Below are 27,713 nucleotides of genomic sequence, written 5' to 3' on the forward strand. Positions count from 1 at the left end.
GGTCATCTTGAGTGTCACCTGCTGACTGCTGAGCCCCTCTGGCATGGGGCACAGCTGTGGTGGAGGGTGCTTCAACTCACACACAGACACATCCAGGTAACCTGCATCATCCTTTCCCTCACCTGCAAAATGAAATACAACCCCTTTATGAATCTGTTCTGGTAGCTTTGATACAGATATTTATAACTGACAAGTACGATAAGGCTGATCTCCACAAACTGAACAGAATAGGTGAACTAGTTCATCCCAGTTTCTGCACCTGTGGAGTCTTTTCTCTGCAGGAATGACACTTTGCGAATCATGGCTAACTTGGTCTTTTCTAAACCGTCCCTGGTACCACTCCTCGCTGCTTTCATCAACTGCTGCACCTGGAAAACACAATACAGTCGTATAAGCAAGGTTATGCATATTATCAAATCTGATACAAACATGTAACAAATGCAATTTGTCAAAAAAAACTGACTTATCAGCCCTTATTTGTATCACATTAGTTGGTTAATCCGAGGTTCTAAAGGGCCAGCAGAACAAGTCCTTCCTCCCTCAAAGGCTCTTCTTTATTATCTCTAAAAAGAGGAAGAGGACTGGAGAGAAACACGACCCAGTCAGACTCCTACCTTAGTGTCACAGCTCTGTCTGATGTGGGCAACATGAGGTGTAGTGAGACGCACCGCCAGCTCTCTCCTGGTGACAGCACAACGCTCCTTCAGCCTCAGCACATCTGCAGGCAGCTGGTGGTCCAACACCAGACAGCAGAGCAGAAAAAACATGTTCAAGATCAACGCACCAGAAAAACTAAAGCTGCACCACATTCTGAGGCCAGCAGGTCACAATGTTCTTACACTAAACCTTCATGGGGAACCAACTACTGAAAACACAAAAACGTGTTTGAGGTTAAATTACAGAAGGAGTGCCGGTAATATTGAATATTTAATACACACCTTTATGACTTAAAGCTGGGAACAGAAATTCAGATTACTGAAACATACAAAGAATATACATCCTAAAAATGCATCACTAACACACTGGACGACTATGATTCGAGTCACGCCAAAATCCAACAAGACAAAAAAGCAAGAAAAAGGAAAAGCGCTAAAGCTGTATTAGACTGTGAATGAGATTACAAGGACAGTTAACTCTTCAACATGATGGACTTGGTTTTAAAATAATTCATTACATGATTTTAACCTCCTGCACCCCGCGAGGACACCGGCGTCCTTCCGCCCTTCCGTTCGTACGGCTTGCTTCAGCAAAATACGTCACAAAACATGGCCGTGTTTGGTATCCGAGCCTGCCCCAAATCCTCATCTTTGCAAAGAAAACATCTATTTTCTTTCATTTCTTATGGATTTTTCACAAAAGGAGCCCAAACACACACTGCCCAAAGTCACCATAACCGCTGCAAGTAGGATCTTGCAGCATTTCGACGGAAAAAGACACATTACAGACCCGACAATGTGCTAGCGGATCTTACCATGGAACTAGTGCCTTCAGAAAATGCTAGTACTTATAGTGCAAACCTTGACTGTTTCTTACGTAAGCCGTAAACCAACGTATAACCTTTGCATAAATGAGCTACCGGCATACTCGATCGTGCGCTCTGTCGCAGCCATTACGCACAGCAAGTCTGCTACTCACACACCACGTCTTCGACCATATATACATAGTTTTTGCAATTTGCAAAGGCTAAAAATAAAAGGAAAAGAATATAATATCAAAATATAAAGGAAGAAACACCTTTAGTGTGTCAGAATATCATTTGGTTACCATGTGTCCATTTGGGTCTCCAAATATCCTTTTAGAGCTCCGCCTGGATCTCTTCATGGAAGAAACACTGTAGAATGGTCATACTTTGTCCAATCTTCTTCAAATTTGAGGCAGTTGTTCACTGATAGTGTAGTTACAGCCCTATACTGTCCTTTACCTGCAAAAATACAGCCACAGGCAGTTATTTATACTGAAAGACACTTTATTTTAGGCGGACAAAAATCTTCAATTTTTACTGACTTCAAAGGCCCACTGCTCCGTTTCTTTATGACCTACAGGTTTTCTGACACTTCCACAAGGAACCTTAGGGGGTTTTCTTTCTAGAAAGACCTCATTTATGCATATAGTCAGAGTGGTTCAGAAGCTACAGCCATTTTAATTTGGGTATGTCATTTTAGGCGGTTTTGCCCCAAAATAGGGGGGAGTTGGAACAGGTAACAGTGGTACATATTTCACGTTTAGAATATATGATGAATGACTGGATCAGAGGAGTAAGTCATCGTATCTGCCGACTGCCAACACCAACTGACCGGGCAACCCAGCCTGGAACAGACTGTCACAGAAGTGGTGACTAACAGCAGCACACTGAACGCACTGGACCTCAGTAAAATTGAAATAATTAAAGGGGCACTACACATGAAGATTAGGCAGGTCACAAGAAACTAATATAGGACTAGGTATATTGAATTCTATCACATATGCAGCGTGCACTAAAATTCACTAATATCCATTAAAACTTTTCCAATTTGTTAAAAACTGACAGAAAATATGCTGTTGAGACCTGATGAACTCTGTTAAAATCCATTAAACTAATGCAATCCAAAGACGCAGCAGAAAGTCTCTTTGAACTGGACCCTGTCTACATGCACATACTTGCAGTTGGTATTTATCCACCACAGACTGATTGAGACTATGTGCATGTATGTCCAATGTGTCGCAAGAATTCACAGCCACACAGGAACTAAGTAGTATAAACGACATGACATTGTAATGAAATTAAAAGTGAACAAGACTCAGAATCTGCACAACTTTTAGGTGGGTGTCAGTTTTCCAGACTTCATCTGTACTCAAAGAGATATGTGATTCAATACCCAGCTCAAGTTATTGCCGTTTCTTACTCAAAGCCTTAGAAGACAAGACACGTACCTGATATATCAGTGAATCTCTTCTATTCAGACATTTGATTTCTCCTTCCAAACATCATTCATTCATAACATCTCCACACTGAAAGCTGTGTCTTTTTCAAAACACTAACACATGAGCTGAGTGGGGAAAGTCCACTGCACGAGTAACACATGGTGACCGAAGCAGAACACAGAAGTGCTGACTGAGCGAGGCGCTGCCACAAATAATTCACTTCCTCTTTTTGTCAAAGCAGGTTTCATTCACACTGTACAGTCATTATAAAGGAGCTGTGGCTATTCAGCCGCCAGGGTGATTTGTTTGGGTCGGACCAACATGGACTTTTTAAGATACATACCCACTATTTGAGGGCTTATTTCGTCACCACATTCAGACATTTTTTAATTCAACAGTGTAAATGTTAAAACTAAGCTCCACTGGACATCCAGCTGGAAACCTCACCTTAAAGCTGCATTAACCCAACATTAGGACGAATGACTATGAAAGAAGTCGTTACAGAGACTTATCACCAACTCTGCAGTTCCTCTCAGTGTTTTGCATCTTTCGGTTCATTGTTTCAGACAGTTAGAGACTAGCTGGTGGACTCAGTGGAGCATTTAGCAGATAAGGGACAGGTGTTTCCTCAGGAGTTGGAGACCAAAGACAGAGCTAAAAGATAGCTAATATTGGACTAACATCACATGGACACAAGACTCCTAATGAATCGTGTTGTAACTGCTAGGCATGTCAATAAGCAATTGTTTGCTAACCATAGCCACGTAAACATAAGGTGATAATATGCCATTTGTGTGAGAAGCTTGTTCTGCTGCCATGTGGCCAAAAACAATATTGAATGCTTTAAATCTTTATTCAAGATATATCAGTTTTTAATTTGAATTATTTGCACTATAATACAGTGTTTGGCTTACAATGACCTCAATAAACATTTCCCCCTTGTCCTTTATCTGTAAAGCACTTTGCAAACCTGTGACCAAAAAGATATTATATATTTATCACATAGTCGAAACCGTGTTTTCAGCATATGTGCAGTAATTGTCACGGGGTGTGGTGGAGGACTCAAATGCAGACCAGACCAGAAGTAAAGTGCCGCAGGTATTTAATGAAAACTTACAGGAACATAACAGGGAATCCACGGACGAGACAAGAGAGGAAATCCAGCAGGACGAGGCAGGGCAGGCAGACGGGGAAAACCGGGAACAGGACGAGCCAAACGGGCGGGTAGACATGAAAATGATCTGGCAGTGAGTGTGTGTGTGACTGCAGCAGAGTGAGCAGGTGAGAGTAATGCGCTGACGAGGTGGGTGTGACTGACAGGTGCACTGAATAAACTGATTAGGTGACGGGGCTCCGGGGAACAGGATTCAGATGGTGGCCCAGCGGGGTCCGGAACTGGAAACCGCGGTGGCCGGAACTGGAGGTCCCGGCGGCTCTGGAGGTTGCGGCGGCGGCTGGAACTGGAGGTCGCTGCGGCTCGGGGGTGGCCGGAACTGGAGCCCGTTGCATCTCGGAGGCGGCCGGAACTGGAGGTCGCGGCGGCTCTGGGGCGGTGGCTGGAACTGGAGGTCGCAGCGGCGGCTGGAACTGGAGGTTGCGGCGGCTCGGGGGCGGCCGGAACTGGAGCCCGTTGCGGATCGGAGGTGGCAGGAACTGGAGGTCGCTGCAGCGGCAGGAACTGGAGGTCCCTGCAGCACGGAGGCGGCAGTGGCTGGAACCCGCTGCAGCACGGAGGCCGGATCCGGGGATAGCTGCGGCGGCCGGATATAGTTGCAGCGCTGGCGGCCGGGTCAGGGGATAGCTGCGGCGCTGAGGCTGCCGGAACAGGAACTGGAGCTCCCTGCGGCTCCGAGGCAGCAGCTCGATACAGAGTCGGGCGAACCGCTGACCGAATACGGGGAACTGCAGTCGGCCAGGCTGCCGACCAGACACGGGCAGCTTGAGTCGATCGGACTTCCGAAAGGACACGGGGAGCTGGAGTCATCTGTTGCCCCGCGGAGACAGCGGCCGGAACTGGAACCTGCTGCGGCTCGGAGACGGCAGCAGCTGGACCTGGAGCCCGCTGCGACCCGGAGACGGCAGCGGCTGGAGCCCGCTGCGTCCCGGAGACGGCAGCGGCTGGAGCCCGCTGCGGCTCGGAGACGGCAGCGGCTGGAGCCCGCTGCGGCCCGGAGACGGCAGCGGCTGGAGCCCGCTGCGGCTCGGAGACGGCAGCGGCTGGAGCCCGCTGCGGCTTGGCGGAGACGGGAGTCTGACCTTTCCTCTGCCTCTGCCTCCTACGGGGGTTGAAAGGGCAGTCCACCAGGTCACGGTTCACCTTCTGGACACTTCGAGGCTCTCCAAAGGCCAGACGGGTTCCCATAAACTGTTCATACCACTCAGGGAGACAGCACTCCAAACGGTGGTCTGCTGAGTCCATTTCGGGCCAGATCATTCTGTCACGGGTGTGGTGGAGGACTCAAATGCAGACCAGACCAGAAGTAGAGTGAAGCAGGTATTTAATGAAAACAGAACACTCACAGGAACATAACAGGGAATCCACGGATGAGACAAGAGACGAGGGGGGAAATCCAGCAGGACGAGGCAGGGCAGGCAGATGGGGGAAACCCGGGAACAGGACGAGCCAAACGGGCAGGTAGCCATAAAAATGATCTGGCAGTGAGTGTGTGTGTGACTGGGGTTTAAATAGTGATGCAGCAGAGTGAGCAGGTGAGAGTAATGAGCTGACGAGGTGGGTGTGACTGGCAGGTGCACTGAATAAACTGATTAGGTGAGTGAGAGATGGAAAAAACAGGATAATGGTGGCAGAGCTGTGACAGTAATGTTATCTTATTCTAAATAAATAAAATAAGCATGAATCTCATTCAGGTTGAATGCACATTAACTCATGGCATTAAAATTACCCAAACCTCTTCAGCATGTTTCACAACAGGCATCCACTCTTCAACACATGATTGATGTACTCATATTCTGAAGCATATGGAAACTTTCAGTGAACAATTACACACAGTCTCAGCTTTACTAAAAGGAAGCATTACTCATACTGCTTTTGTGGACTTGGGATTTCCTGCCAGATAGAGGAATATTATGAGGAAGTCTTAGCGTTCACATTGAAAAGACATCTGTAATGAGTTACCTTGCTACTGCTGCGGGCTGGAGGAACAGTCTCACTGTCAGACAGCTCATCATAACTCTCAAACTCACTGGAGCTCCAGCCGTTGGAGCCCCGGTGACCAGGTCTCTGGATGTACTCGTAGATGCCATCAACATCTATACATAGAAGCCAACAGAACACATAATGTTCAGTTTCACATAAAAGGGTTAATAATTGTGTCTCTTAAATAGTGCTGGGCAAGTTAACGCGTTAATTTCGCGTTAACGCATTCATTAATTAAGGCCGACAATTATTTTATCGCGCGTTAACGCATTTTTAAAATTTATTATAATTGTATTTATTTATTTATTTATTTTTATTTTTTTAAATTGAAAGACAAGAGACAATACATATACATAACAACAAGAGGATGACAAGAACAGTGGGATAAAAGCCAGCAAACATCCTATAGTCAGTAATTTTAGTGCACCTATATGCTGAAATTCACGGTAAACGCATTTAAACGGCACAGATCGGGAGCGAGCGAAGGACTTTGAAAGTTAGCGGAAACATTAACGTGAGACAACATCCGGTTTTCAGAATAAGATGCCAACAAAGTATGAATTATATTCACATTACGTATAAAACATGCTACCTGCATCTCGTGAACCAAATGTTATTGCCCTTTTGTTCATATAGCAGTACTTTTAAAATAAAAGTGCTCAATACACTACTTTTGAATTCATTATTGAACTTTGCCATAACAATGCGATTAATCGCAAAAAATCCATGCGATTAATCGCGATTAAATATTTTAATCGTTGCCCAGCACTACTCTTAAAGCAATATTATGCAAGAATTGGTATTTTTGTGGCTTGGTTTTAATGAAATAGGGCTAGTGTTTAGTTTGCTTAATGTTTAAATGTGACTTTTGACATGTGGAAAAACTAAATAACTGAGAGAGACCGGGATGACACCACCAACGTTGCAATCTTTCATAAATAACATTGGCAGCAATAAATAAAAATAAAAAATAAATGTGATGTCAGATTGTCGTTCTCCCGTTAGCCTTGGGACAGATCACTAGCTTATGTCAGGACAGTATAAACAGTTTCCAACCCTGCATTAGTTGGCTCAATATCAAGCTAGTTTCTTCTTATAGCTAGCTGTTGATGTGTGCTCAATCAGAAAAAGTGCTTTCAGTCAGTCTAAATTTTCTGTAAAATGTCTGTCCATGCCAGTCACCATTAGAGAACTGGACACATACGCTCATTTAAAGAGATGGTTAATAAGTACCCAGCTCTGTCAGCACAGAATGTAACTGCACCTTACTGTCCTCAATCTGTCTGTGACCATTATCGTACATCACGTGACCATTAACGTACACTGGGCATGCGCGTGACGGTGTAAACAGGAAGTAGATTGGTTGCTTAGTTTAAAAAAATACGACAGAGTAATAAAGTAGTCTTTAAAATAAGGAAAGGTTGTGTTTGATACTTAAGATCTTCTCTAAAATATTCCAATATGAACTCAAACAGACACAGTTCGTGGAAAGTTTTAGAAGTTTTATTCTTTAGACTTAGTTACAGCGCTGCGGATCTTTCTCTATCTCTCTCTCTCTCACACATATCAAATTTACTTTAAAATCAACACTTACACGTAAACGTTTGCTAGATTATGGGTCCATAAATATGGTCAACACACGTCTCTCACTCGTTTCCTCGTTGTTGTCTGTTCTCACTCGTAGCTCTGCTAGTGGCTTAGCTATCTGTCCTACTGGATAGCATTTACTGCTAACCATGACTTCAGACGTCCGCTCCGTAGGGCTGATAACGCCGCTGGTCACGCCGCTCGCTAATCGCTCCAATAACAGCTGCTTCCTCCACAGAAATGCAGACTTTAACGTAACAACAGCTGCTAGTAAAGACAACAAGGTCAGCATCGCTTGTAATCAGTTGTCCATGTTAAAATAACCTGCTAGTCATTCGGTATTCAATGTTGTTGTTTGTTTTCTTCAGAGTAATAGTCACGTGATAGGCATGTGACGAATCAGGGAAGGATATGTCATGACTGCTAAGAACCAATCAAGTAGCGAACGCGGGTGTGGGCGTCATCGTTTCTGAATGTATCCGTTTTCGACTGTTCACATGAAGAGGCAACCCCGGAGTTTTCAAACTTATCCGTCTTTGGGAGCGTTTTCAAACTCCTCTGTTTTCGGTGCTTGAAAACTCCGCGTAGTGTGGACGCTCAGTGTAAAGGTAGCAAAACATATCCATCCATCCATCCATTTTCCTCCGCTTATCCAGGGTCGGGTCACGGTGGCAACAGGCCAAGCAGGCTGACCCTGACTTCCCTCTCACCGGCAACATGTTCCAGCTCATGCTGGGGGATCCCGAGGCGTTCCCAGGCCAGCTGGGAGATGTAATCCCTCCAGCGTGTTCTGGGTCTTCCCTGGGGTCTCTTCCCAGTTGGACGTGCCTGGAAAACCTCCAGTGGGAGGCGTCCAGGAGGCATCCTAATTAGATGCCCGAACCACCTCAGCTGACTCCTTTCGACGCGAAGGAGTAGCGGCTCGACTCCAAGCTCCCTCCTGATGACCGAGCTCCTTACCCTATCTCTAAGGCTGAGCCCGGCCACCCTACGGAGGAAGCTCATTTCGGCCGCTTGTAGCCGCGACCTTGTCCTTTCGGTCACGACCCAGAGTTCGTGACCATAGGTGAGGGTAGGAACGTAGACCGAGTGGTAAATCCGGATCGCCCGTTGTAATGGGTCCGGCACCCCATACTCCCGCAGCACCCCCCACAAGAACGGTCGGAGCCTCCTTTCCAGCACCCTGGCATAAGCCTTCCCCAGGAGGCTGAGTAGTGTGATACCCCGGTAATTCGAGCACACTCTCCGGTCCCCCTTTTTGAAAATGGGAACCACCACCCCGGTCTGCCAGTCCATGGGCACTGATCCAGACCCCCATGCGACATTGAAGAGGCGTGTCAGCCAGGACAGCCCAACTATGTCCAGCGCTTTCAGCATCTCAGGGCGGATCTCATCCACCCCCGGCGCCTTGCCACCGAGGAGCTTTTTGACTACCTCAGCGACCTCTGCCAGGGATATGGGTGAGCCTCCCCCTAGATCTTCAGGCGCTGCCTCCTCTGCAGAGGACATGTTGGTCGGGTTTAGGAGTTCCTCAAAGTGCTCTTTCCACCGCCCGACGATGTCCCCTGTCCGGGTCAGCAGTTCCCCCCCCCCCTGCTGAGAACAGCCTGGGGTAAGCCCTGCTTTCCCTTCCTGAGTCGTCGGATGGTTTGCCAGAACCTCCTTGAGGCCAACCGAAAGTCCTTCTCCATGGCCTCCCCGAACTCCTCCCATGCCCGGGTTTTAGCATTCGCGACCACCGCAGCTGCAGCCCTTCTGGCCTGCCGGTACCTGTCAGCTGCTTCGGGAGACCCCTGGGCCAACCAGGCCTTGAAGGTCTCCTTCTTCAGCTTGATGGCTTCCCTCACCTCCGGTGTCCACCACCGGGTTCTCGGGTTGCCGCCACTACAGGTACCGATGACCTTCCGGCCACAGCTCCTAGCGGCCGCGTCCACAATAGAGGCTTTGAACATGGTCCATTCGGATTCCATGTCCCCAACCTCCCTCGGGATGTGTGAGAAGTTCTTCCGGAGGTGGGAGTTAAAGACCTCCCGGACAGGGTCCTCCGCCAGACGTTCCCAGTTCACCCTCACTACACGTTTGGGCTTGCCGGGTCTTTCCAACCGGTTCCCCTGCCATCTGATCCAACTCACCACCAGGTGGTGATCAGTTGACAGCTCTGCTCCTCTCTTCACCCGAGTGTCCAAGACTGTTCACACGAAGAGGCAACCCCGGAGTTTTCAAACTTATCCGTCTTTGGGAGCGTTTTCAAACTCCTCCGTTTTCGGTGCTTGAAAACTCTGCATAGTGTGGACGCTCAGTGGAAAGGTAGCAAAACATATGCGTTTTCAAATGGAAACGGAGTAATGTGGACATGGCCTAACAGTCATACAACACTACAAGAGCAATTTGGGGTTAAGTGTCTTGCCCAAGGACACATTGACATGGACTAGTGGAGCCGGGGATCGAACCGCCGATCCTCTGATTGAAGGACGACCCTGCTCTACCACTGGGCAACAGTCGCCCCCTACTGTATGTTTTTATAGTCTAACAATGCAACATAATTTTGTCTTTAATCCATGTTTCTATTAACATAATCATCCCTCATATATTTGCTCCGATGTGTTGTTTTATGAGCCTGTGTGGCATGTCTTAATAGTATTCTGTTTTTTAGGGTGACTTTGGCCTTTACCACTCCTCTTCTCCTCCTACCCACAAGGCCGGCAACCAGCTGGATCTTATCTTCACTAGACACTGTTCTACTGCTAACCTCTCCATCACTCCCCTCCAGCTCTCTGACCACTATTTCATGTCCTACTCCCTCTCCTTCTCCTCTCCCCCCGTACTTCCGCCACCTACCCACATGGTTTCTACCCATAGTCATCTCCGCTCCCTCTCCCCCGCTGATCTTTCCTCTTCTGTTACCTCTGCTCTCCCTGACCCTGAATCCTTCTCTCTCCTATCCCCTGATACTGCTACTGATCTTCTCCTTGGCACCCTTTCCTCTTCTTTGGACAACCTCTGTCCCTTCACCTCCAGGCCTGCACGGCCAACCCCACCTGCCCCATGGCTGTCGGACTCAGTGCGTACTGATAGACAGATCCTAAGAGAGGCTGAGTGTAAATGGAGAAAAGGCAAACTCCGGGAGGACCTTCTTAACTTCCAATCTCTTCTTTCCACTTTTCCCTCCTCTCTATCTACTGCTAAAGCTCCTTTCTTCCGCTCTAAAATCCTAACCTCTGCTTCCAATCCTAAAAAACTCTTCGAAACTTTCTCTTCATCCTCCAACCCCCACCCCCTCCTCCTACTTCCTCCCTTCTCCATGACGATTTCACCAACTTCTTTGACAAGAAGGTAAACAATATCAGATCCTCGTTCTCTCAGCCCCCCTGTCCCTGTTCCACCCTCTCCCTCCCTCTCTCTCTCAAAGTCCTTGTCCACCCTCTCCCTCTCTACCCTGTCTAGCCCTTCCCCCACAGCTCTCCCTCCCCTCTCCATACCCCAGCCTACTCTATTTGGCTCCCCTCTCCCCTAAAGAGATCCTCAACCTTGTTACATCTAACCGCCCCACCACATGCTCCCTCGACCCGATTCTCTCCCCTCTTCTTCAGTCTATTGCGACTGAACTCCTTCCTTTCCTCACTCACCTCATCAACACATCTCTTGTTTCAGGATGCTTTCCCACGGCTTTCAAGACTGCCAGAGTCACCCCCCTTCTGAAGAGACCATCACTTGACCCCTCTGATGTCAAGAACTTCAGACCGGTTTCTCTTCTACTCTTTCTATCCAAAACACTTGTAAACAACTGTCTTCCTATCTCCACCAGAACAGCCTCTTGGCTAACTCTCTCTCCTCTGTCCTGATTCTCCTGGACCTGTCTGCGGCGTTTGACACTGTGAACCACCAGATCCTCCTCTCCACCCTCGAGGGGATGGGCATCTCAGGCTCTGCACTCTCCCTGTTTGCATCCAGCCTGACAGGTCGATCCTACCAGGTGACATGGAGGGGGGCCGTATCGGAACATCTCTGGGTTCTGTTATTCGCTCGCATGACTTCTCTAACCATGGTTATGCCGATGACACCGAGCTGGTCTTGTCATTTCCCCCGGTGACACTCAAGTGGAGGCACTCACCGCTGCATGCTTGGCTGACATCTCAAAGTGGATGACGACACACCACCTGAAGCTCAACCTGGACAAAACCGAGCCACTGTTCCTCCCGGGGAAGGGTTGCCCGCACCGAGACCTGTCCATCACCATTGACGATACTGTGGTGACGCCAACTCGGACTGCGAGGAACCTGGGTGTGACCCTGGACGACCAACTGTCATTCTCAGCAAACATTGCATCAGTTACACGCTCCTGCAGATTCCTGCTCTACAACATCAGGAGGATTCGCCCCTTCCTCACTGACGAGACGACGCAGGTGCTCATCCAGGCTCTTGTCATCTCCCACCTGGACTACTGCAACTCTCTACTTGCCGGAGCCCTGGCCATCAGACCTCTGGAGCTTGTCCAGAAAGCTGCAGCTCGTCTGGTGTTCAATTGCCCAAGTTCTCCCACACAACTTCCCTTCTCCGTTCTCCACACTGGCTCCCTGTAAGAGCTCGCATCCAATGTAAGACTCTGGTGCTAGCCTACAGGGCAGTGAATGGAACAGCTCCTTCCTATCTCCAGGACATGGTCAAGCCCTACACCGCCGCCCGACCACTTCGCTCTGCTGCCTCGGGGCGATCGGTTGCCCCATCGCTCAGAGGTCCCTGCGGCCGATCGACCCGGTCACGGCTGTTTTCTGTCCTGGCCCCACAGTGGTGGAACTCCCCACTGATAGCAGAGTCACTGCCCATCTTTTAGCGCAGGCTGAAAACTCACCTCTTCAAGAAGTACTACCCTGAGCCTTTCACTCAGCACTTATTGTATTAATAATAGTTTGTTGCACTTATTGTATTAGTTTGTTTTTGCTCTGGTTTATGCTCTTAGATGCTTGTTTAAAAAAGGAGATGCACTTATGACTTCTGGTGCCTAGCAGTTCTCTTGAATACCTATGTTGAATACACTTATTGTAAGTCGCTTTGGATAAAAGCGTCTGCTAAATGACTGTAATGTAATGTAATGTAATCTTATATTAATTTGCACTGTCCCTACCAAATAAACCAAATATTAAAAAAGAACAGGCAATCAGGGCGAGAGTGGTAATGAAAGAGGTGCCATTCTCCCTGTTACAGGTCAGTGAAACATCAAAATGATGTAGAAGGTAAAAAAGTTGCATAATGTTGCCTTGAAGGTTCTATATAGGATTCAGAGTGTAAATACAGCAGCACATGTAAAGATATAGTAGAGTAATGTCACTCTGTCTCTGTGTGTGTTGTTATCAGAGCTTCTCTGTGCTTTGTTTACATAGCTGGACCGGTCGTGCATGCTTTTAGTGCATGAGAGCCTCCGGTGGGCTCTGCACTGCTGTCAAACAGCTGATAACACCATCCAGACTGACTGTCATAGCAGGAGTGTAGCACCCACCCTCTGGCTCCACCTCAGGTTAACACTGTTAGCACTGTTACCGCTGTTAGCGCTGTTAGCTTCTAGCTCCCATACTGAGAGCCGTGTGGAGGCAAAAGATATGATTTAAATTCCATACAGAGAACCTTCAAGCCTCTTTTGTTTTAGGCAGCCTGTTAAATTGGTGTAGTCCACAGAAGGTGGTGTCAGAGTTACACACTGATCACTGCTATGATGTAAAAAACAATGACTCACCTTCCACTGGGTGCTGAAGGTTCTCAGCAGGCACGTCGTCATAGATGACCTCTGGGTCTCTGACCACACTGTCTGGGCTGCAGATCACTGGACTCTGGTTGGTTGGTCTGTCTACCTCAGCTGTGTGATGTTCAGTCTGTGGGCTGACTAAAGAGGACACCTTGGTCTCAGCCGTGTCCTGCTGTTGGCTGCACCCATTTATTGCACTGCCGGACTCGTCCTGACCGCCTTCTGCCATTAAAGAAGGATTTTCTACAAAACGACGAGACCACTGGTTCAAGTACCACAGTGTTAAAGAATCCTTTTTTTAATATCACATACACTACATTGTGTTCAATGCTGTCTAAAGCATGCAGCAGTGTGTATTTAAGATTCAGTCGCCATTGATTATCATTGATTTCAACAGTAGGAGTAAATACAGTAAACGTGCACTTGTAGGGTAATTAAGTCGGAATATTATGAGATTAAAATAACATGGAGAATAAATGTCCCTTTGAACCTGTCTTTAAGAACCTCTTATGTATTTTGTTTGGTACTGAATACATGACACTGAGATAACAGTGGTTAGAGTGATTACAACAGTCATGGTTACATATTCTCTCACTAATATTTAATTCCTGTGAAACTAATTAGTAACTGTTATTTTGACCTGATCCCTGGAACCCCTTCAAGGACTATGGGCTAAGCGTTTGTGTGTGTTCTAGAGCAGTGATTCTCAACTGGTGGGTCGCGACCCAAAAGTGGGTCACGGACCTGTTTTCAGTGGGTCGCGGGCCTTTGGCTGACAAAAAAACAAACAAAAAAAAAACGTGATTTTATTTTGAAGGGCATTTTTTATGCAGCGGAATTATTCCAGCATTTAAAGCACTTGTTCAGCGGTGCAGGAAAAACACCGACCAGTGCGGTGTGAATCACGTGATGGGTATTCTGACAAGTTTCCTGACTCAGTGAGATGTACACACACCGTGACACAGGGGGGAGAGACGAGGAGATAGACAGCAGAGCAGGACTGTTGTAGTGTGAGTTGTCAAAGTCAAATCATAGGACGATTTCCAAAAGAGAAAATGACCAGAGACCAGAGTCATTAGACTCTGACTGGACAGACTCATATAGGTGAATTCTTCCAACACTAATTTCTCTTTTTAGAAGATGAGAAAAAATATTATATTGTGGATTCATCACTTCACCCTGAATGACCTGAATTTAAAGCTGCAGGGCAATTCAGTGAAAATAATTTTTCTAAAATGAATTTCGTTACGTAATTTATTTTTTAATCCAGCCATTATTTTACTTGAAATGAGAAGAACATTTATTCATGTATTTCTATGTATTATTTATAATCCATCCAGTTCAATTTGAAAACTGAGAATAATAATTGTTAAAATATAATTGATGTGTACTTTCTTTATTTGATTTGACAGTTGTTGACTACACAGAGACGTTGTTACTACTAGACTTCTTGAATATAGAAATTTGGGTCGTGGGTCGCGGCTTGTCATTTAGGGGTTGATGGTGGGTCCCGCAGCCAGACCAGTTGAGAACCACTGTTCTAGAGCAGAGGTCTTCAACAGGGGGACCGCGAAATGTTTTGGTTGATAAGACAATTTAAAAAAAGAAAAGAAAAAACAATTCTCTAAACATGAATCTGTCCATTATTTTAATAGTTCAGTATTGTATGAAAGATAACAGGTATGTTTATGCATGGCAGTGGCACTAATAGGCCATCACTCATTTTTCGTTTCCACATTTATGTTTAAAATAAAAACATTAATTTGAATAGCTTGTATGCATGATTATCATGCAATTGACAGACAATGTTGATATTGACATTGGTATCAGCTGACAAGGTATGTTTATAAAAGGGAGTGGCACGGCCACCCTACTCACTGTACCTTGCACATGTTTAAAATAAAGACATGAATAAATTAACCTGTGTATTATTTGAATAGCTTAGTATTGAATGCACAATAAAGATGTATGTTTATACATGGCACTAGGCCCAGTTTAATATAAAACACAATTTTATACAATATATATAGTCGGGGTCCCTGCTCCATCTCTCTATCAGTTTGGGGGTCCTTGGCCTGAAAAACGTTGAAGACCCCTGTATCTAGAGTTTGATTTCAGCACTGTTGAGGACCTTTATGACCTCACCTTAAAGATAGATTGGAGACAGACGGGCCTCCGGTCTAAAGGACCTTCATCAGAGCATATATGGCTCAGCTGGAATGGCAGATGTGTTTTAATCGTGAAAACACCTACAGCTGTTTCATTAACAACTGCTAATCATCAAAACAAAAGCAGAACAGTTTTGTGGTTGATGTGCTGATGAAATGTAGATTACGTCATGATGAACTCAACATGATTCATCATGTGATCCACTATAGTACAGGTGATTCTGCCCTCCCTATGATGTGTAATACATCACTACGTGACTGACTGTATTCCTGACTGTGATGCAACATATTATAGTGCTGATTACTTCAGTATGGAGCAATCTGTCATATACATACTCCTGATATGTTTAATCTCAATGTTATGGCTTCAGTTTATGATGGAATGGGATCCATATGCTGATCCTTCCCCATGGTAGAAACATATGTTGGTGTTAAGGCTTTGCCTCCAGACAGCTTCACACACATGTTGCTTGCTCCCTTAAACTTACCTTGCACACAAAATATGTTTGGGTTAATTAGTCTTTGTTAAGCAGGAGCTTACACTGTGTTTGGGTTCAAAGTGTAATGTCATGGTACAATATACGTATGTTTGGATACTTTTGATGAAAAGGGCCAAATTATATTACTTCATCGTTCATCGTGTTAACAGAAGTCAGCCCCTCCCCCACACACCGGGGATATAATTGCTTTTATCCATCGAAGAGGGACAATTCCCCTCGTGAGGTGTTCAGATTAAAAGCGACTTTTTAAAAATGTGTCAGCGTAACAAATGAAATGGTAAACTGAGGCCATGTGTTTTGGAGTGTCACAATCCAAGTTGGTCTATGCTTGTCTTAAACAGAGCACCCAACGGACTCACAGGAGGCACACAGGTGTGAGCATGTGATTTCTACAAAGACTTGTATACTTCTCTGATAAAAGGTTCACTGCCTACAGGAGAGATACTAATTTAAATGAACAACTTCTGAGGAACAGGTTTCTTATATGCATGACTGTGACCTGTAGAGACTGGCATAACACAATTAACATAACTTGCTGCACAACCACACACACACTACTTCAATATTCTCACAAGTACTACTGCACATGTGCGACCTACTGACTGAACTCATGGTAAACTACCACTCAGATGATAGAAAGATTGGTCTGTGTTTGTGGGTGAACACACACATACACAGTACTCATACAGTACAGGGGTATGGAACAGAGGACAGCTAGCTATTCCTAATGCTAACAGCTAGGTGAAGCTGGAAGTAATGACTGTATGCACAGGACTTGGGCTCTCTATTCCAACTCAACAGGGCATTGATTTACATGTATCAAATAAAAGGATGGAGCCTCACTGAAACATAGCCTCGTACCTTTGCTACAAGCTAGCTACCAGAGCTAATACTACAGGCAGTTGTGTACCTTTGTGTAATCGCACTGTGAGCTCTGAGACCACACTGAGCCAGTCCTTGGCTCGAAGTGATGCCTGTGCTGTCCGGATGCAATCAAACAGAAAAACATCCTCACTTTGGTGAGCATATGGACACAGACCAGCTGTGAGCTGGAACCAGAGCTCCGGTGAGGGTCTCATCAGATACTGATGGTCCTCTTATTTCTTACCTTCATAAATACTGCTCGCTTTCCAGAAACTCTCTGACTCTCCAGTCACTCCCAGATCAGAGGAAGTGGAACGCCTGCAACAAGCATATTAATCTGCATTTAGTCATAGCAGGTCAAAAAACGTTTCCTAAGTATCACAAGACATGCTTCATCAGTCCATGAGGGGATTTCTCTCCCATTTTGGGGATGAACTGCACTCCAATACCTCTAAATAGATAAAAGCCTGGTTGCCAAAAAACTGAAGGTCCACTTACTTACTCAACAAGTGACCAAAGAACTTTGGAACCCGAGGTGGTCGTATAAAGGAGACACATCTGTTGAGACAGTCTACATTCGTTGCTGAAGATCATGCAATGTGGTTTTAAACCTCTGGAATAAAGATAGTCAGTGGATCTTAATAAACTTTTCCTGTTTTTCAAGGTTCCAGAATGAACTTTCATGTTCAGCTGGAAACTTACGTTTAATGGAGAGACAGACTGGTGACACCCACAACATGACCTCTATGGTAGTAAATGTCATAACACAAGAAAGTATGAGGTAAGATGAAGTCTGATGATTTCTATTTATATAGAAGTTTTCTTCGAATTCTAAATTAGATAATGTGTTTATTGCATTGTAAATCAATCTAGTTTTTTTTGCCACATACCAGTTCACTGGAGTTTAACTGGCATGTGGTTTTGGTGGCAAACCTGACAGGTATCAGAACTATGTGGTCAGACTGCATCATATTCACTATATCAGAACATTGACTCATTTCATATGAACTGATTCCAATGGTGATACTGGTCAGTCTCCTCCAGATATGCATTTTACTGTCACCTGCTTTCATACTGGTAACATTTGGTTTGTTTGTTCTTTTCTTCAAGTCTACTTACATCGGACATGAAATTCTACATTCTAAATGTTCAAAATGTGTTTTTCTTTGCATGGCCCTAGATATTACACACAACACTGATTAAAAAAATGAAATTCCAGAGATTATTGGTCTGCTTATGTTTGGCTTAAAGATTTGAATGTAGTCAGTTAAATGTGTCCTCTCGCATGTGTAACAGGCTATAATTTATTCAATCATAACTTACCCTTCTGGTGACTCCCTGACCTCCATATCTGGCAAAAAGAGAAAATAACAATGTCATCTAAAAGCATAAAACCCTTATTTCAATACATCCATACCTATTGTGTACTTGCTATGTTCACCTAGGCAGTGCTGCTGGTACACTGAGGGGTGTTGGCCCTCCTGCATAGTAATGGTTGCTCCATTCATGCCCTGCCTTGCTGTCTCCTGGGTTGTGTTTGTCTTGGTGTAAAGGTTTGACACTGCTGTGTCTGTGGTCCAATCACTCTTCATCAAGGAGCCGGAACTCCTCTCTGGAGGTCCAATCTCCTCCATGTCATCGAACTCAAACTCCTCCCCCTGCTCCTCTTCATCTGCATCTTCTTCTATATGTGACGCTCTCAGTCTCTCTGTTTTTAGTTTTGTTGTCCAGGGCCCAGATCAGAGTCTGCATTTTTCCTTTTCAAATATTTCTCCATTGCTGTTCGTCTTGTCACCACAACCTCTCCCACGCATCATTTAGTTCTACTGTCTTAAATGAACACGGTCATTATTGCGCTACCTACTGCCATCCACTGGCATGGAAGAGTATTTATTACTTAGCCAGCCACTATGTTGCAGCTCAGATGCTCAACAATGGCAAATTATTTGCAGCAAATAAATAAACAACAAAACTAAGTGTTCCGTATGCCTCGGTTGGTTTATGTGGTTTTGTGAAGAAAGCGCCATCTCATGGTAACACCCTGCAATTGAATGTATGGGGGCGTTAACAGTGGAATCTAGACATGGCCCGACAGGAAACCTAACTGGTTAGGGTGAAACTAACAAACTTGGACAGAGTTCACCCTGTGACTTTGGTCCTTCACTTAACACTTGGAACACTGAGTGATGTTGATAGAAAACATTTTGGGAAGCAAGCGTATTTGCTGTTTGCTAGAGAGAGATGAGCTTATCCATATCAATCTCATGTCTGTGCATTCGATATGGAGCAAGTTCAATACAGATTTGGAGTCAGGATGTGGTTAGCCTAGCTTAGCATAGAGACTGGAAGCAGGGTGACACAGCTAGGCTGCTTCAAACAGCAACTCTGACCCTGACTATCTCGTTTGTTTACCATATTTCTGTTTGAACAACAGTCAGGTACAGTGAAGTCTTGTCATATGTGTGTGAATGCTAACATGTAGTGTAAAGCCCTTCGAGTGGTGGGAAGACTAGAAAGGCTCGATATACATGGAAGTCCATTTACCATTTACCAAGTCCATGGTTAGTCCATAGCTGGAGACGATAGAACAGTGTTCAAGGATGGGCCATCTCTAATAATACACTTACGGTAGACCTATATCATTGGATTATAGCTATTGTGTTGAATCACTGTATTGTTGCAGCTGGTGAAGTGGAGCTAATTGAACTACATTATATTCATAATAATTAGGCTATAGATCACTGAATAATATATCATAGTTAATTAGTTGATTTACATTGTGTTTAAGATCTAAGTAGTCTAACTAGTAACTAATATTGTAAATTATATGTTGTAAGTAACCCAATTTGTGTTTAGCAATGAATTTGTTTCTTAAATTTGTTGTGTTTTTGCCTGTTTTAGGACCAAATGCTCTTATTTTAAAGACATGCCTTTATTTGTTTTAAAATCAATGCTCTTATTGCTCTGTGGGTTTAATCTCAAAAAAAAAAAAGAGGAAGTAGCACTGTGCGTAAACGGTTAACGTATGAGCACACTCAGCTACCAGGGTAATAGAAGCTTTTAATGCGATAGCTTTAGTATGTTAGCCACTTAACAAAGTCTTCAATATTATTTTAATAAAATGGGAATTGCCTTTATACTATAAACTGGCTACTGTTTGTACTTTGCCATCTATTTCCACTTACCTGCAGAGCAGTAAACTGCCTAAGCAGGTGTTACTGCACCTCATCCAACTGACTCCATGTGCCTCTGTAGTCATCCCAGTAACTCCGGGTTCAACTCTGTCAGCAGGCAGACTAGCCTGAAGGAAGAGGCCAGACCAACAACCTCATTCATTGTAAGATAATGCAACATGTTGAGCAGATTGTTGACCAGTGCTCCACTGAGCAGCAGCATGGGAAACAGAGGATTAGTCACTGTTATGCTACAACCCAGGAGAGCTGTTAGTGCTGGAGAGATTACACTCTCAACATATGGCGTTTAAGCACTTACCCTTCACCAGTCATTCCTCATCTGCACCACAACTTAGACACACACACCCAAGCAACAACAAGGCTGAGTTACCAACTGGACAAAGCAGGCAATTCCCTCAGGGCTCAAGACCCCCATAGGCCCTCAAGAGCCCCACATTCATGGCATTAGTTTGTGGTCGTTTCACCTTTCTCTTAAATATAGGCTGGTGCTGAAGAGAAACAAATCGTGCTTACAACTTACTGGGAGTTTTACTTCAAAATACTCTTCATTTCCATACAGTCATGTCACAAAAAACATAAATCTCCCCAAAATATTGAAATAGTAATAAACACAATGAATATTGATCAATATTCATATGAGTGAAGAGCTCTATGCTATACAGGCAGATCAATGGAGAGTGGAAGGGCCCACAGGCCTCTATGAGTTATCCACAGATGGGTCTAACCACAGGTGGACCCCGGTATTGGGTCCATCGGGCTTATTCATTCATTCATTATCCAAACCGCTTATCCTGTTCAGGGTCGCGGGGCGCTGGAGCCGATCCCAGCTGACATCGGGCTTAGTTTGTGTTTATTCACTTAATCACACATCTAAGTTGGGGCCAGGTAGTGATTTAGCTGAGAACAACTGTACAAAGTGTGGGAGATAGAGATGTGTCGGATTGCAGTTATATCCAGAGGCACCGTCGCTAAACCGCAGATTGGGTCACAAAAATTAACATTTCGATTACTAGTGAAAAAGTTGCAAAAATACATAATAAATGAAGTACATTCTCTAAACTGTGAAAATAGCAGAGAGCAGAGCTGCTGTCTCACAAGCTGTGAGAGCCGCTGTTTGCATTTACGCACTAGGAACAGCAGCCTAACCTCACTCATTATGTCAGAATAGAGTTGTGTTTCCTTCGTTATGTTACCTACAGTTAGTTATGTTGTCTAAATGTCCGACGCTATTCTCTTCATTCACAATACTGCATGCATGACAACATTTTTCAAATGTCTTTAGAGCTGATCCGCACATCTCTAGTAGGAAAACAGGAATCATCTTCTATCTTTAAATGAACTTGTAGATATTCTGGTCAGTGATAAACTGCTACTGACAAAAAGCAAACAGCTGTTTACCTTGTTGAGAAGATCAGTAGAGTACTTCAGTCTCCCTTAGACTGCAGTATATTTACAGCCCTTTGCTCCATTGGGAGGCATAGTCCTCCTGGTGACTGCTGCTAGAGGGCCTCTCAGGTCAGCTGACAGGACGTTTTGTGTCATAGTTGTCTCAGAAGCATAAGGCTTACACAGCATAAGGTAACTAGCAGGGGATTAGGAGTCAGGCATTGCCAACAGGCCATTCTGTGAGCATGTAGGCACAAGTTGAGTTTAGATCTGATATTTTTGTCAAAATGAGTTTCCCTTGTTGCAGGATGTGTTGGCAGAGAAAGTGCCATTGTGAAACATTAAGATGTAAATACGGTGGGTTCATGATGAAATCTCATTTGTCAGAGTACTGCTCCTCTGATGATGGCATTAGGCTTATCTCTGCTTTGACTTGAGACATTTTCTGAGAAATCACAAAGATTTCCTGTTACAAATTGTGGCCATGGATTTTGAATAACAGGGAGAGTCTAATGAGAGACACCATTAAGTTGTATAAGAAACGTAGGATCGAGGATTTTAAAAACTTGACCCGTACTAAAGATTAAAAGTGAACATTTCTCTCCAATAATAAATAGTTGGAGTAGTCCTTTAATTCACAGTATGACAAAAATATCTGGAAATCTATGTTCACCTGCACCTGATGCATGAATTCAATGTTATACTGTGGACAGCACACGGTAATGAAATGAGGTCTAATGAACTCACCATCAATTCATCAGTTCATCAATTCATCAGCACCACTTGATGAAAAGACAATTTTCATCTCCCATAACATACACATACAACAACCTCCTTCTGAATAAGCGCCTCTACTTTCTCCGCAAACTGAAGAAGGCAAGAACACCACCACCCATCACGTGCACCTTTTACCGAGGCACCATTGAGAGCATCCTGACAAACTGTATCACTGTGTGGGGCGGAAGCTGCACTGACTACAACAGGAGAGCCCTGCAGCGCATAGTGAACACAGCTCGAAGGATCATTGGTGCCTCACTCCCCTCACTTCCCTCCCTGCAGGACATATACGACACCCGCCTCACCCGCAAAGTGACCATGATTGTGCGCGACTCCAGCCACCCCTCACACAGTCTCTTCAGCCTCCTGCCCTCTGGGAGAAGATACCGGAGCCTCCGTGCTCGCACCACCAGACTCTCAAACAGCTTCGTCCACCAGGCTGTTAGGAAGCTGAACTCTCTCCCTCCTCTCTTTAAGACTCCCTATGTCTGACTGCTGCTAAATACAGATTGATAGTTTTTTTCTTAATATATATGTTGTCTAAATGTTTTTTTATCTATTTGCACTGTATTCACTTTATATGTTTATATGTTGGACTGGAGAGAAACGTCTTTTCAACTCCTCTGTATGTTCGTTACATATAGTGGAATTGACAATAAAGCTAACTTTGAACTGGTATTATTTTCCAACAGCACAAGTTGTAATGAAAAGAAGAGACTGCTGGCTGGCACTAGCACTCTTCACTCTCCACACTCTTTTCTTTTTTTGAACATACTTTTGGGGGAATCATGATGTTTTTAATGGGATTAGAGGAGCTGACTGTGACTGCTAATTAATCAATCAAACAGATAAAAGTCCAAATCTGTTATAATGTCATGTCTTAGTAAAGGATGTCACAGAGGCTAATGATTAATCTGGGCTACCAGAAACTGTACTGAAGGTATGTCAGGAGGAATTCAAACTCATAAATCTAAATGACTGAACATCAATATGTTGGCTGCATGACTCACCCAAGGAATGGCAGAGAAGGGGATGTGGAGAGGTCATTCTCAAAGGTCACATCAGCTCCTGTGAACACAGAATCACCTCATCATTCAGAGAGATGACTAACAGTTGTCCCTTATCAAAACTGTTTACTTTTAGGTTAGACACGACTGTAAGTGATTAAACAGACTCACAGCGACTCTGTCACGGTGACAGACAGACAGCACTCTAAACCTCTTCTGTGGGCTTCCTACTGCAGTAGGTGTCTCCAAGAGCACATTTTGCCATGATGACTCAAACACAGACTCACAAGGTGAAAACATTACCCGCCACACGCTGTCACAGCTGGTAACGATGCAGAGCTTTTGGGAAACCTGTGTTATTTTGCTGCATTCTGCTCGAGGCAAGATGTGTGTGTTACATTCCTTTAGAGCAAATCCAGACGTGTCCTTCCCCAGACGCTTACACAACTACATGGCAAGCCACTTAAACATGAGACCACAGCTTTTAATAATTCTCAAAACTAGGTAATGGACATAAAATGATGTTCTGTTCAGACATAAAAAGATGTCATAAATAAGGCCAGGACCTGAACAGTGACCTTTTCATACTAGAAGTCGTGTTATTAATTAGCATCACATAAAAGACCCAGGGCAGAACAATCTCTTGCTGAGAGATAGATGAATAATTCAGCAGGCTCTATGGAAAACAGCCTCAGTACTACAGAGGATGCCGTGGGCCTGGCAGCTGAATGGACAATAGCAGAGAGGGAGCTCCGCTGTCAGCTGGGATGAGAAGACAGCCTCTGATTGTCCACACTAAGTGATCTACTGACTCCCACTGTGACCAAAGCATTCAGCTGAAGCCCAAAGCCAAACACAAACAAGATGACGCCGCGTTCTTACACAACATGTCACTGAAAGCTGATTAATCCTCTTGGTAAATGAGAAACGAGTTTTGTCAGTCAGGCCAACACAATATACTGTATGTTAACAGCTACTACTGGCAGAGAGTGCCGTCTAACACGTTGCTCCATGATCTCCCAGAGATCTGCCACTGACAGACAGTAACTATTGGCCGCACATATTCATGGTTCCCAGAGGACCAATACTCCTGACTTTGGTGATCCTCTGACTTTTCCTTTCCAGCCAACATAAGAAAGTCAAACTTTTGATTAGACCAACACTTTGCTTTATGACCAAATCATCCTGAGCAAATGTTAGCCTAGTAAGACGCTCACAGTCAACACTGTAGCTGGTACACATCCGCATGTTGCCGTCACTGTGAGCTTGTTAGCATTGTGTAGCCTCTGCAGTGTGGTTGACTGGGTTCAGCCTTTCTCTGGTTGGTCTTCAGCACAAGACACGACGGAGAAACTCACTCACCACATTCATGCTCACTGATACTAATGTGTTTTGTGACCCCCTGAATCTTCCACTATTTTGGTCACTCCCTGAGCTTTGAACACATGTGTACATCGCACATCTATCTCAAAATCTCATTGGCAGATAGCAGGAGACTGTGAAGCAAGATATTAAAAAATAAGGAATGATGGAATATTCCTTTATTTGTATGTATTGACCTCGTGGCCTTTACTCTTGCACCAAACTACTACTTACTAACAACACTGCTGTAATTGAATAAAACATCTCATCTATACAGGATTGTAACAACCATTGCAGCCTGTTTGGCTCAGCAGGCTTTCAGGGTTGTGATCGAGAACAAATAAGAGATCATGTGTGACTACAGTCATTGAACAATGGTCTCAGTTAAAGTGTAGACCAAAGTATTGGTACATGAAGCCTAACTGGTAGGATAGCAGGAACCATCAGCTGTCATCACAGCAACAGTCCAGCTGCTGGGAGACAGTGGACGTTGCCCTGGGCAGGTTCCTGGAGCAGAACTAGCTGCAGCGACTCTCATTATATGTATGAAGACACACCTCGACATAAACCTGCAGGTCACATGCACTCACGAGCCTGGATTGCTCTAGAGCAGAGGTAGCCAACACGGTGCCCGCGGGCACCCTGTCGCCTGCAGGGACCACGTGAGTCGCCCGCAAGGCATGTTCTAAAAATAGCACTTGTCACCATGGATCTCCATCTACAATTGTAGTTGCTGTTCTTTTTTAATCAAAAATGCTTGCATTAGTGTAGATTTTAAAATGACAATATTTTTTGTCATAAGACAGTTGGGCACCCGGAGGCGCACGGCGGACAGCCAGGACGAGGCCGCCGCACCGCACTAGGTTTTCAGGTTCCGAATGGCGGGCGCTTCCCGTTGGCCCCAGACGCGCGCCGCGAGTGCACCCCTTCATCAGGTCCGTAAATCCTCAGAACAGTCCGCGGGGCAACAACTCAGGGGTGGCGGGGGTAGAGGCGAGGCAACGCAATCCGACCGAAAAGGCCCAGACTAGAGGTTTGAACGCGGGCGCCCGGAGACGCTCGCGTGCCTCGGAGGGTTGGATCGTCTATAGGCTCGGCTATAGACGAGACTGGTTACTAGTTTCTTCGTGGAGAAAAAGGTACCGTTGGAAAAGCTGGTGTCGGTGACAACAGACGGGGCTCCCGCGATGACGGGCCGGCATGCAGGCTTCATTGCGCAATGCAAAGGTGACCCAGACTTCGCAAAATGTCTACATTACCACTGCATCATTCACCAGCAGGCGCTATGTGCAAAAGTAACCGGCTTTGATCATGTGATGATACAAAAATATCAGAGATGTGATACCTCTGACTTTCAAATGTTGAAACAGATTAACAGAAATAAAAGTTGCATGTTTAAATATATATGTGTAGATACCATCATTGTTGTGGAAATAATTCTTAATAATTATTGTGAGGAATAATTAACTGGCATGTGATCAAACTGTCTCTTCACATATATTATTATTATTAAGGTGATCTGTGCAACTTTGTTATTCAGGAAGTTTGTATCAAATAAGTAGCCCTTCGTACTACTCGGTACCCTTGAAGTAGCTCTCAGTTTAAAAAAGGTTGGTGACCCCTGGTCTAGAGCAGTCTGTCCTGCTGCTGTCACCATGTCTTCAAACATGTTTAAACACATTTCCATCTTATTGTGTGATGCGTTCATTATAGTTCTATATGTTAGCCTACACAATGTAGTCTCATGTGGAAACAATTTGTCTTACATTATGAACTATATTTACATTATAAACCCTCTATTTTGACATTAAGCTATACTTAACTATGATGAGGCCAGAACACTGAACAATGTATAGAACCCTTTAGAACCCTGACCACTGACAGAACTCTCAACGGTCTTCATGTAGAGCACTCCCTCCCTCATAATCCCCATGTTCACTGGGTCACTCACCTGCCGTCTGTAGGTCATCAGCCAGCTTATTAATAACCTGAACATAGAACCATAGGATCCAGGCAGAGTTATTACACCGTGTCGCTCACATAAGTAGCTGTAAACCGGCTCCAGCAGCTCACCTCGGGTCCCGTTAGTGCGGCTGTCCCGCAACTTCCCCGCACTCCTACTCCAAAAACACAGGCTTCCCCAAGAAACTCTTCTTTCCGGGGTTTTCCTGTTGTGTTTCCCTCTCTCCTCCTCCTCTTCCTCTCTCCTCCTCTTCCTCTCTCGTCCCCGCTCTCCCGCTGCAGACGGGAGCGCGAGCTTAATTCACTTACAACTCGAAGAATAGCCGGCTTCCTCTCAGACTGAGCTCACCGTCATTTCATCCGACATTTGTATATATTTAGGTGTGTAAATATATATTTATAAATATATATGTATATAAGAGATCTCTGCACGTATTGTCCCGTCTACTGTCAGTCAGCCGGCTCTTGTTGTCAGGACGCTGTACATTCAGCACTCACCGACACAACATGGTGGCGCTAGAGGACCGATGATGAGCACCGGTAACTAAGTCGTTATTAGCCTTCACGGAGTAGAAAACAGGCTCAACGGTCCGTGTACGTTTTGATAGTTTGTTTTATCGTTTAATCGAAAATACAGAAATACCATGTTTTTTTCGTTTTCCGTTTTAAACAGAAAGCAGAAAGCACGGCCGTTTGTTTTCTGAATCCAAAAACGAAAGCATGAGCGAACCAAAGTCAAATAACGAGCCGATTTTGGTTTTTGTAAATTTCTCTTTTGTTTTTTTCTTTTGAAGAGAGACGCAAAGCGAGACAGCTGACCCGGAAGTAAGAATATTTCAAAATAAAAGTTAAGGCAATAGAATGACCGTATGAAAGCAATTCATATTTACAGTCCATGATGCAAGCATACCACCAGGGTAATATTAGAAGAAAAATAAATGAATGAATATAAATAAATCTGGGCCGATGGGAGTGTGTTAGTAAAAGTAGTTGACTACACGTGGTTTACTATTCATTCATCCATGTACAGCAATAATCAACTGTTCGATTAATCAGTGCATTGTTTAATGCAATACAGTTCGTAATATAGTTTAATCAAAGACAATTTGTG

General features: G+C 44.7%; 2 protein-coding genes across 9 annotated transcripts in view; both read right to left on the minus strand.

The window, feature by feature from the left end:
* LOC142938490 (rho guanine nucleotide exchange factor 10-like protein) overlaps window positions 1-27,401 on the minus strand; it is a 53,802-nt gene extending 26,401 nt beyond the window's left edge. Inside the window, exons 1-12 of one of the 8 annotated variants that reach the window (XM_076081694.1) lie at window positions 26,714-27,401; window positions 26,592-26,628; window positions 23,282-23,339; window positions 18,356-20,215; window positions 18,238-18,265; window positions 17,417-17,527; window positions 17,159-17,232; window positions 13,374-13,625; window positions 6,038-6,171; window positions 615-728; window positions 260-368; window positions 19-122 (exon numbers count right to left, since the gene is read on the minus strand). In XM_076081694.1, coding sequence (XP_075937809.1) covers window positions 19-122; window positions 260-368; window positions 615-728; window positions 6,038-6,171; window positions 13,374-13,625; window positions 17,159-17,232; window positions 17,417-17,527; window positions 18,238-18,265; window positions 18,356-18,548 — 1,119 coding nt within the window. In that variant the 5' untranslated portion in view covers window positions 18,549-20,215; window positions 23,282-23,339; window positions 26,592-26,628; window positions 26,714-27,401. Of the gene's footprint in view, window positions 1-18; window positions 123-259; window positions 369-614; window positions 729-1,764; window positions 1,922-2,910; window positions 3,854-6,037; window positions 6,172-13,373; window positions 13,626-17,158; window positions 17,233-17,416; window positions 17,528-18,237; window positions 18,266-18,355; window positions 20,216-23,281; window positions 23,340-26,591 lie in introns of those variants that run through there. The other 7 variants (XM_076081696.1, XM_076081695.1, XM_076081698.1 and 4 more) reach the window with 7 other exon arrangements.
* LOC142938492 (uncharacterized) lies at window positions 3,987-6,022 on the minus strand. The gene has a single exon (XM_076081703.1). The coding sequence runs from the start codon at window positions 5,333-5,335 to the stop codon at window positions 4,004-4,006; it is 1,332 nt and encodes a 443-aa protein (XP_075937818.1). The 5' UTR covers window positions 5,336-6,022; the 3' UTR covers window positions 3,987-4,003.
* Window positions 27,402-27,713: the final 312 nt, after the last annotated feature.

Source organism: Anarhichas minor, unplaced genomic scaffold (genome assembly GCF_050575085.1).
Source record: "Anarhichas minor isolate MPS153535 unplaced genomic scaffold, ASM5057508v1 ptg000086l, whole genome shotgun sequence".
Lineage (NCBI taxonomy): Eukaryota > Metazoa > Chordata > Actinopteri > Perciformes > Anarhichadidae > Anarhichas > Anarhichas minor.

Coding starts and splice junctions, on each gene's coding strand:
- LOC142938492 (XM_076081703.1), bottom strand. CDS start 5,335: ATGATCTGGCCCGAAATGGACTCAGCAGACCACCGTTTGGAGTGCTGT.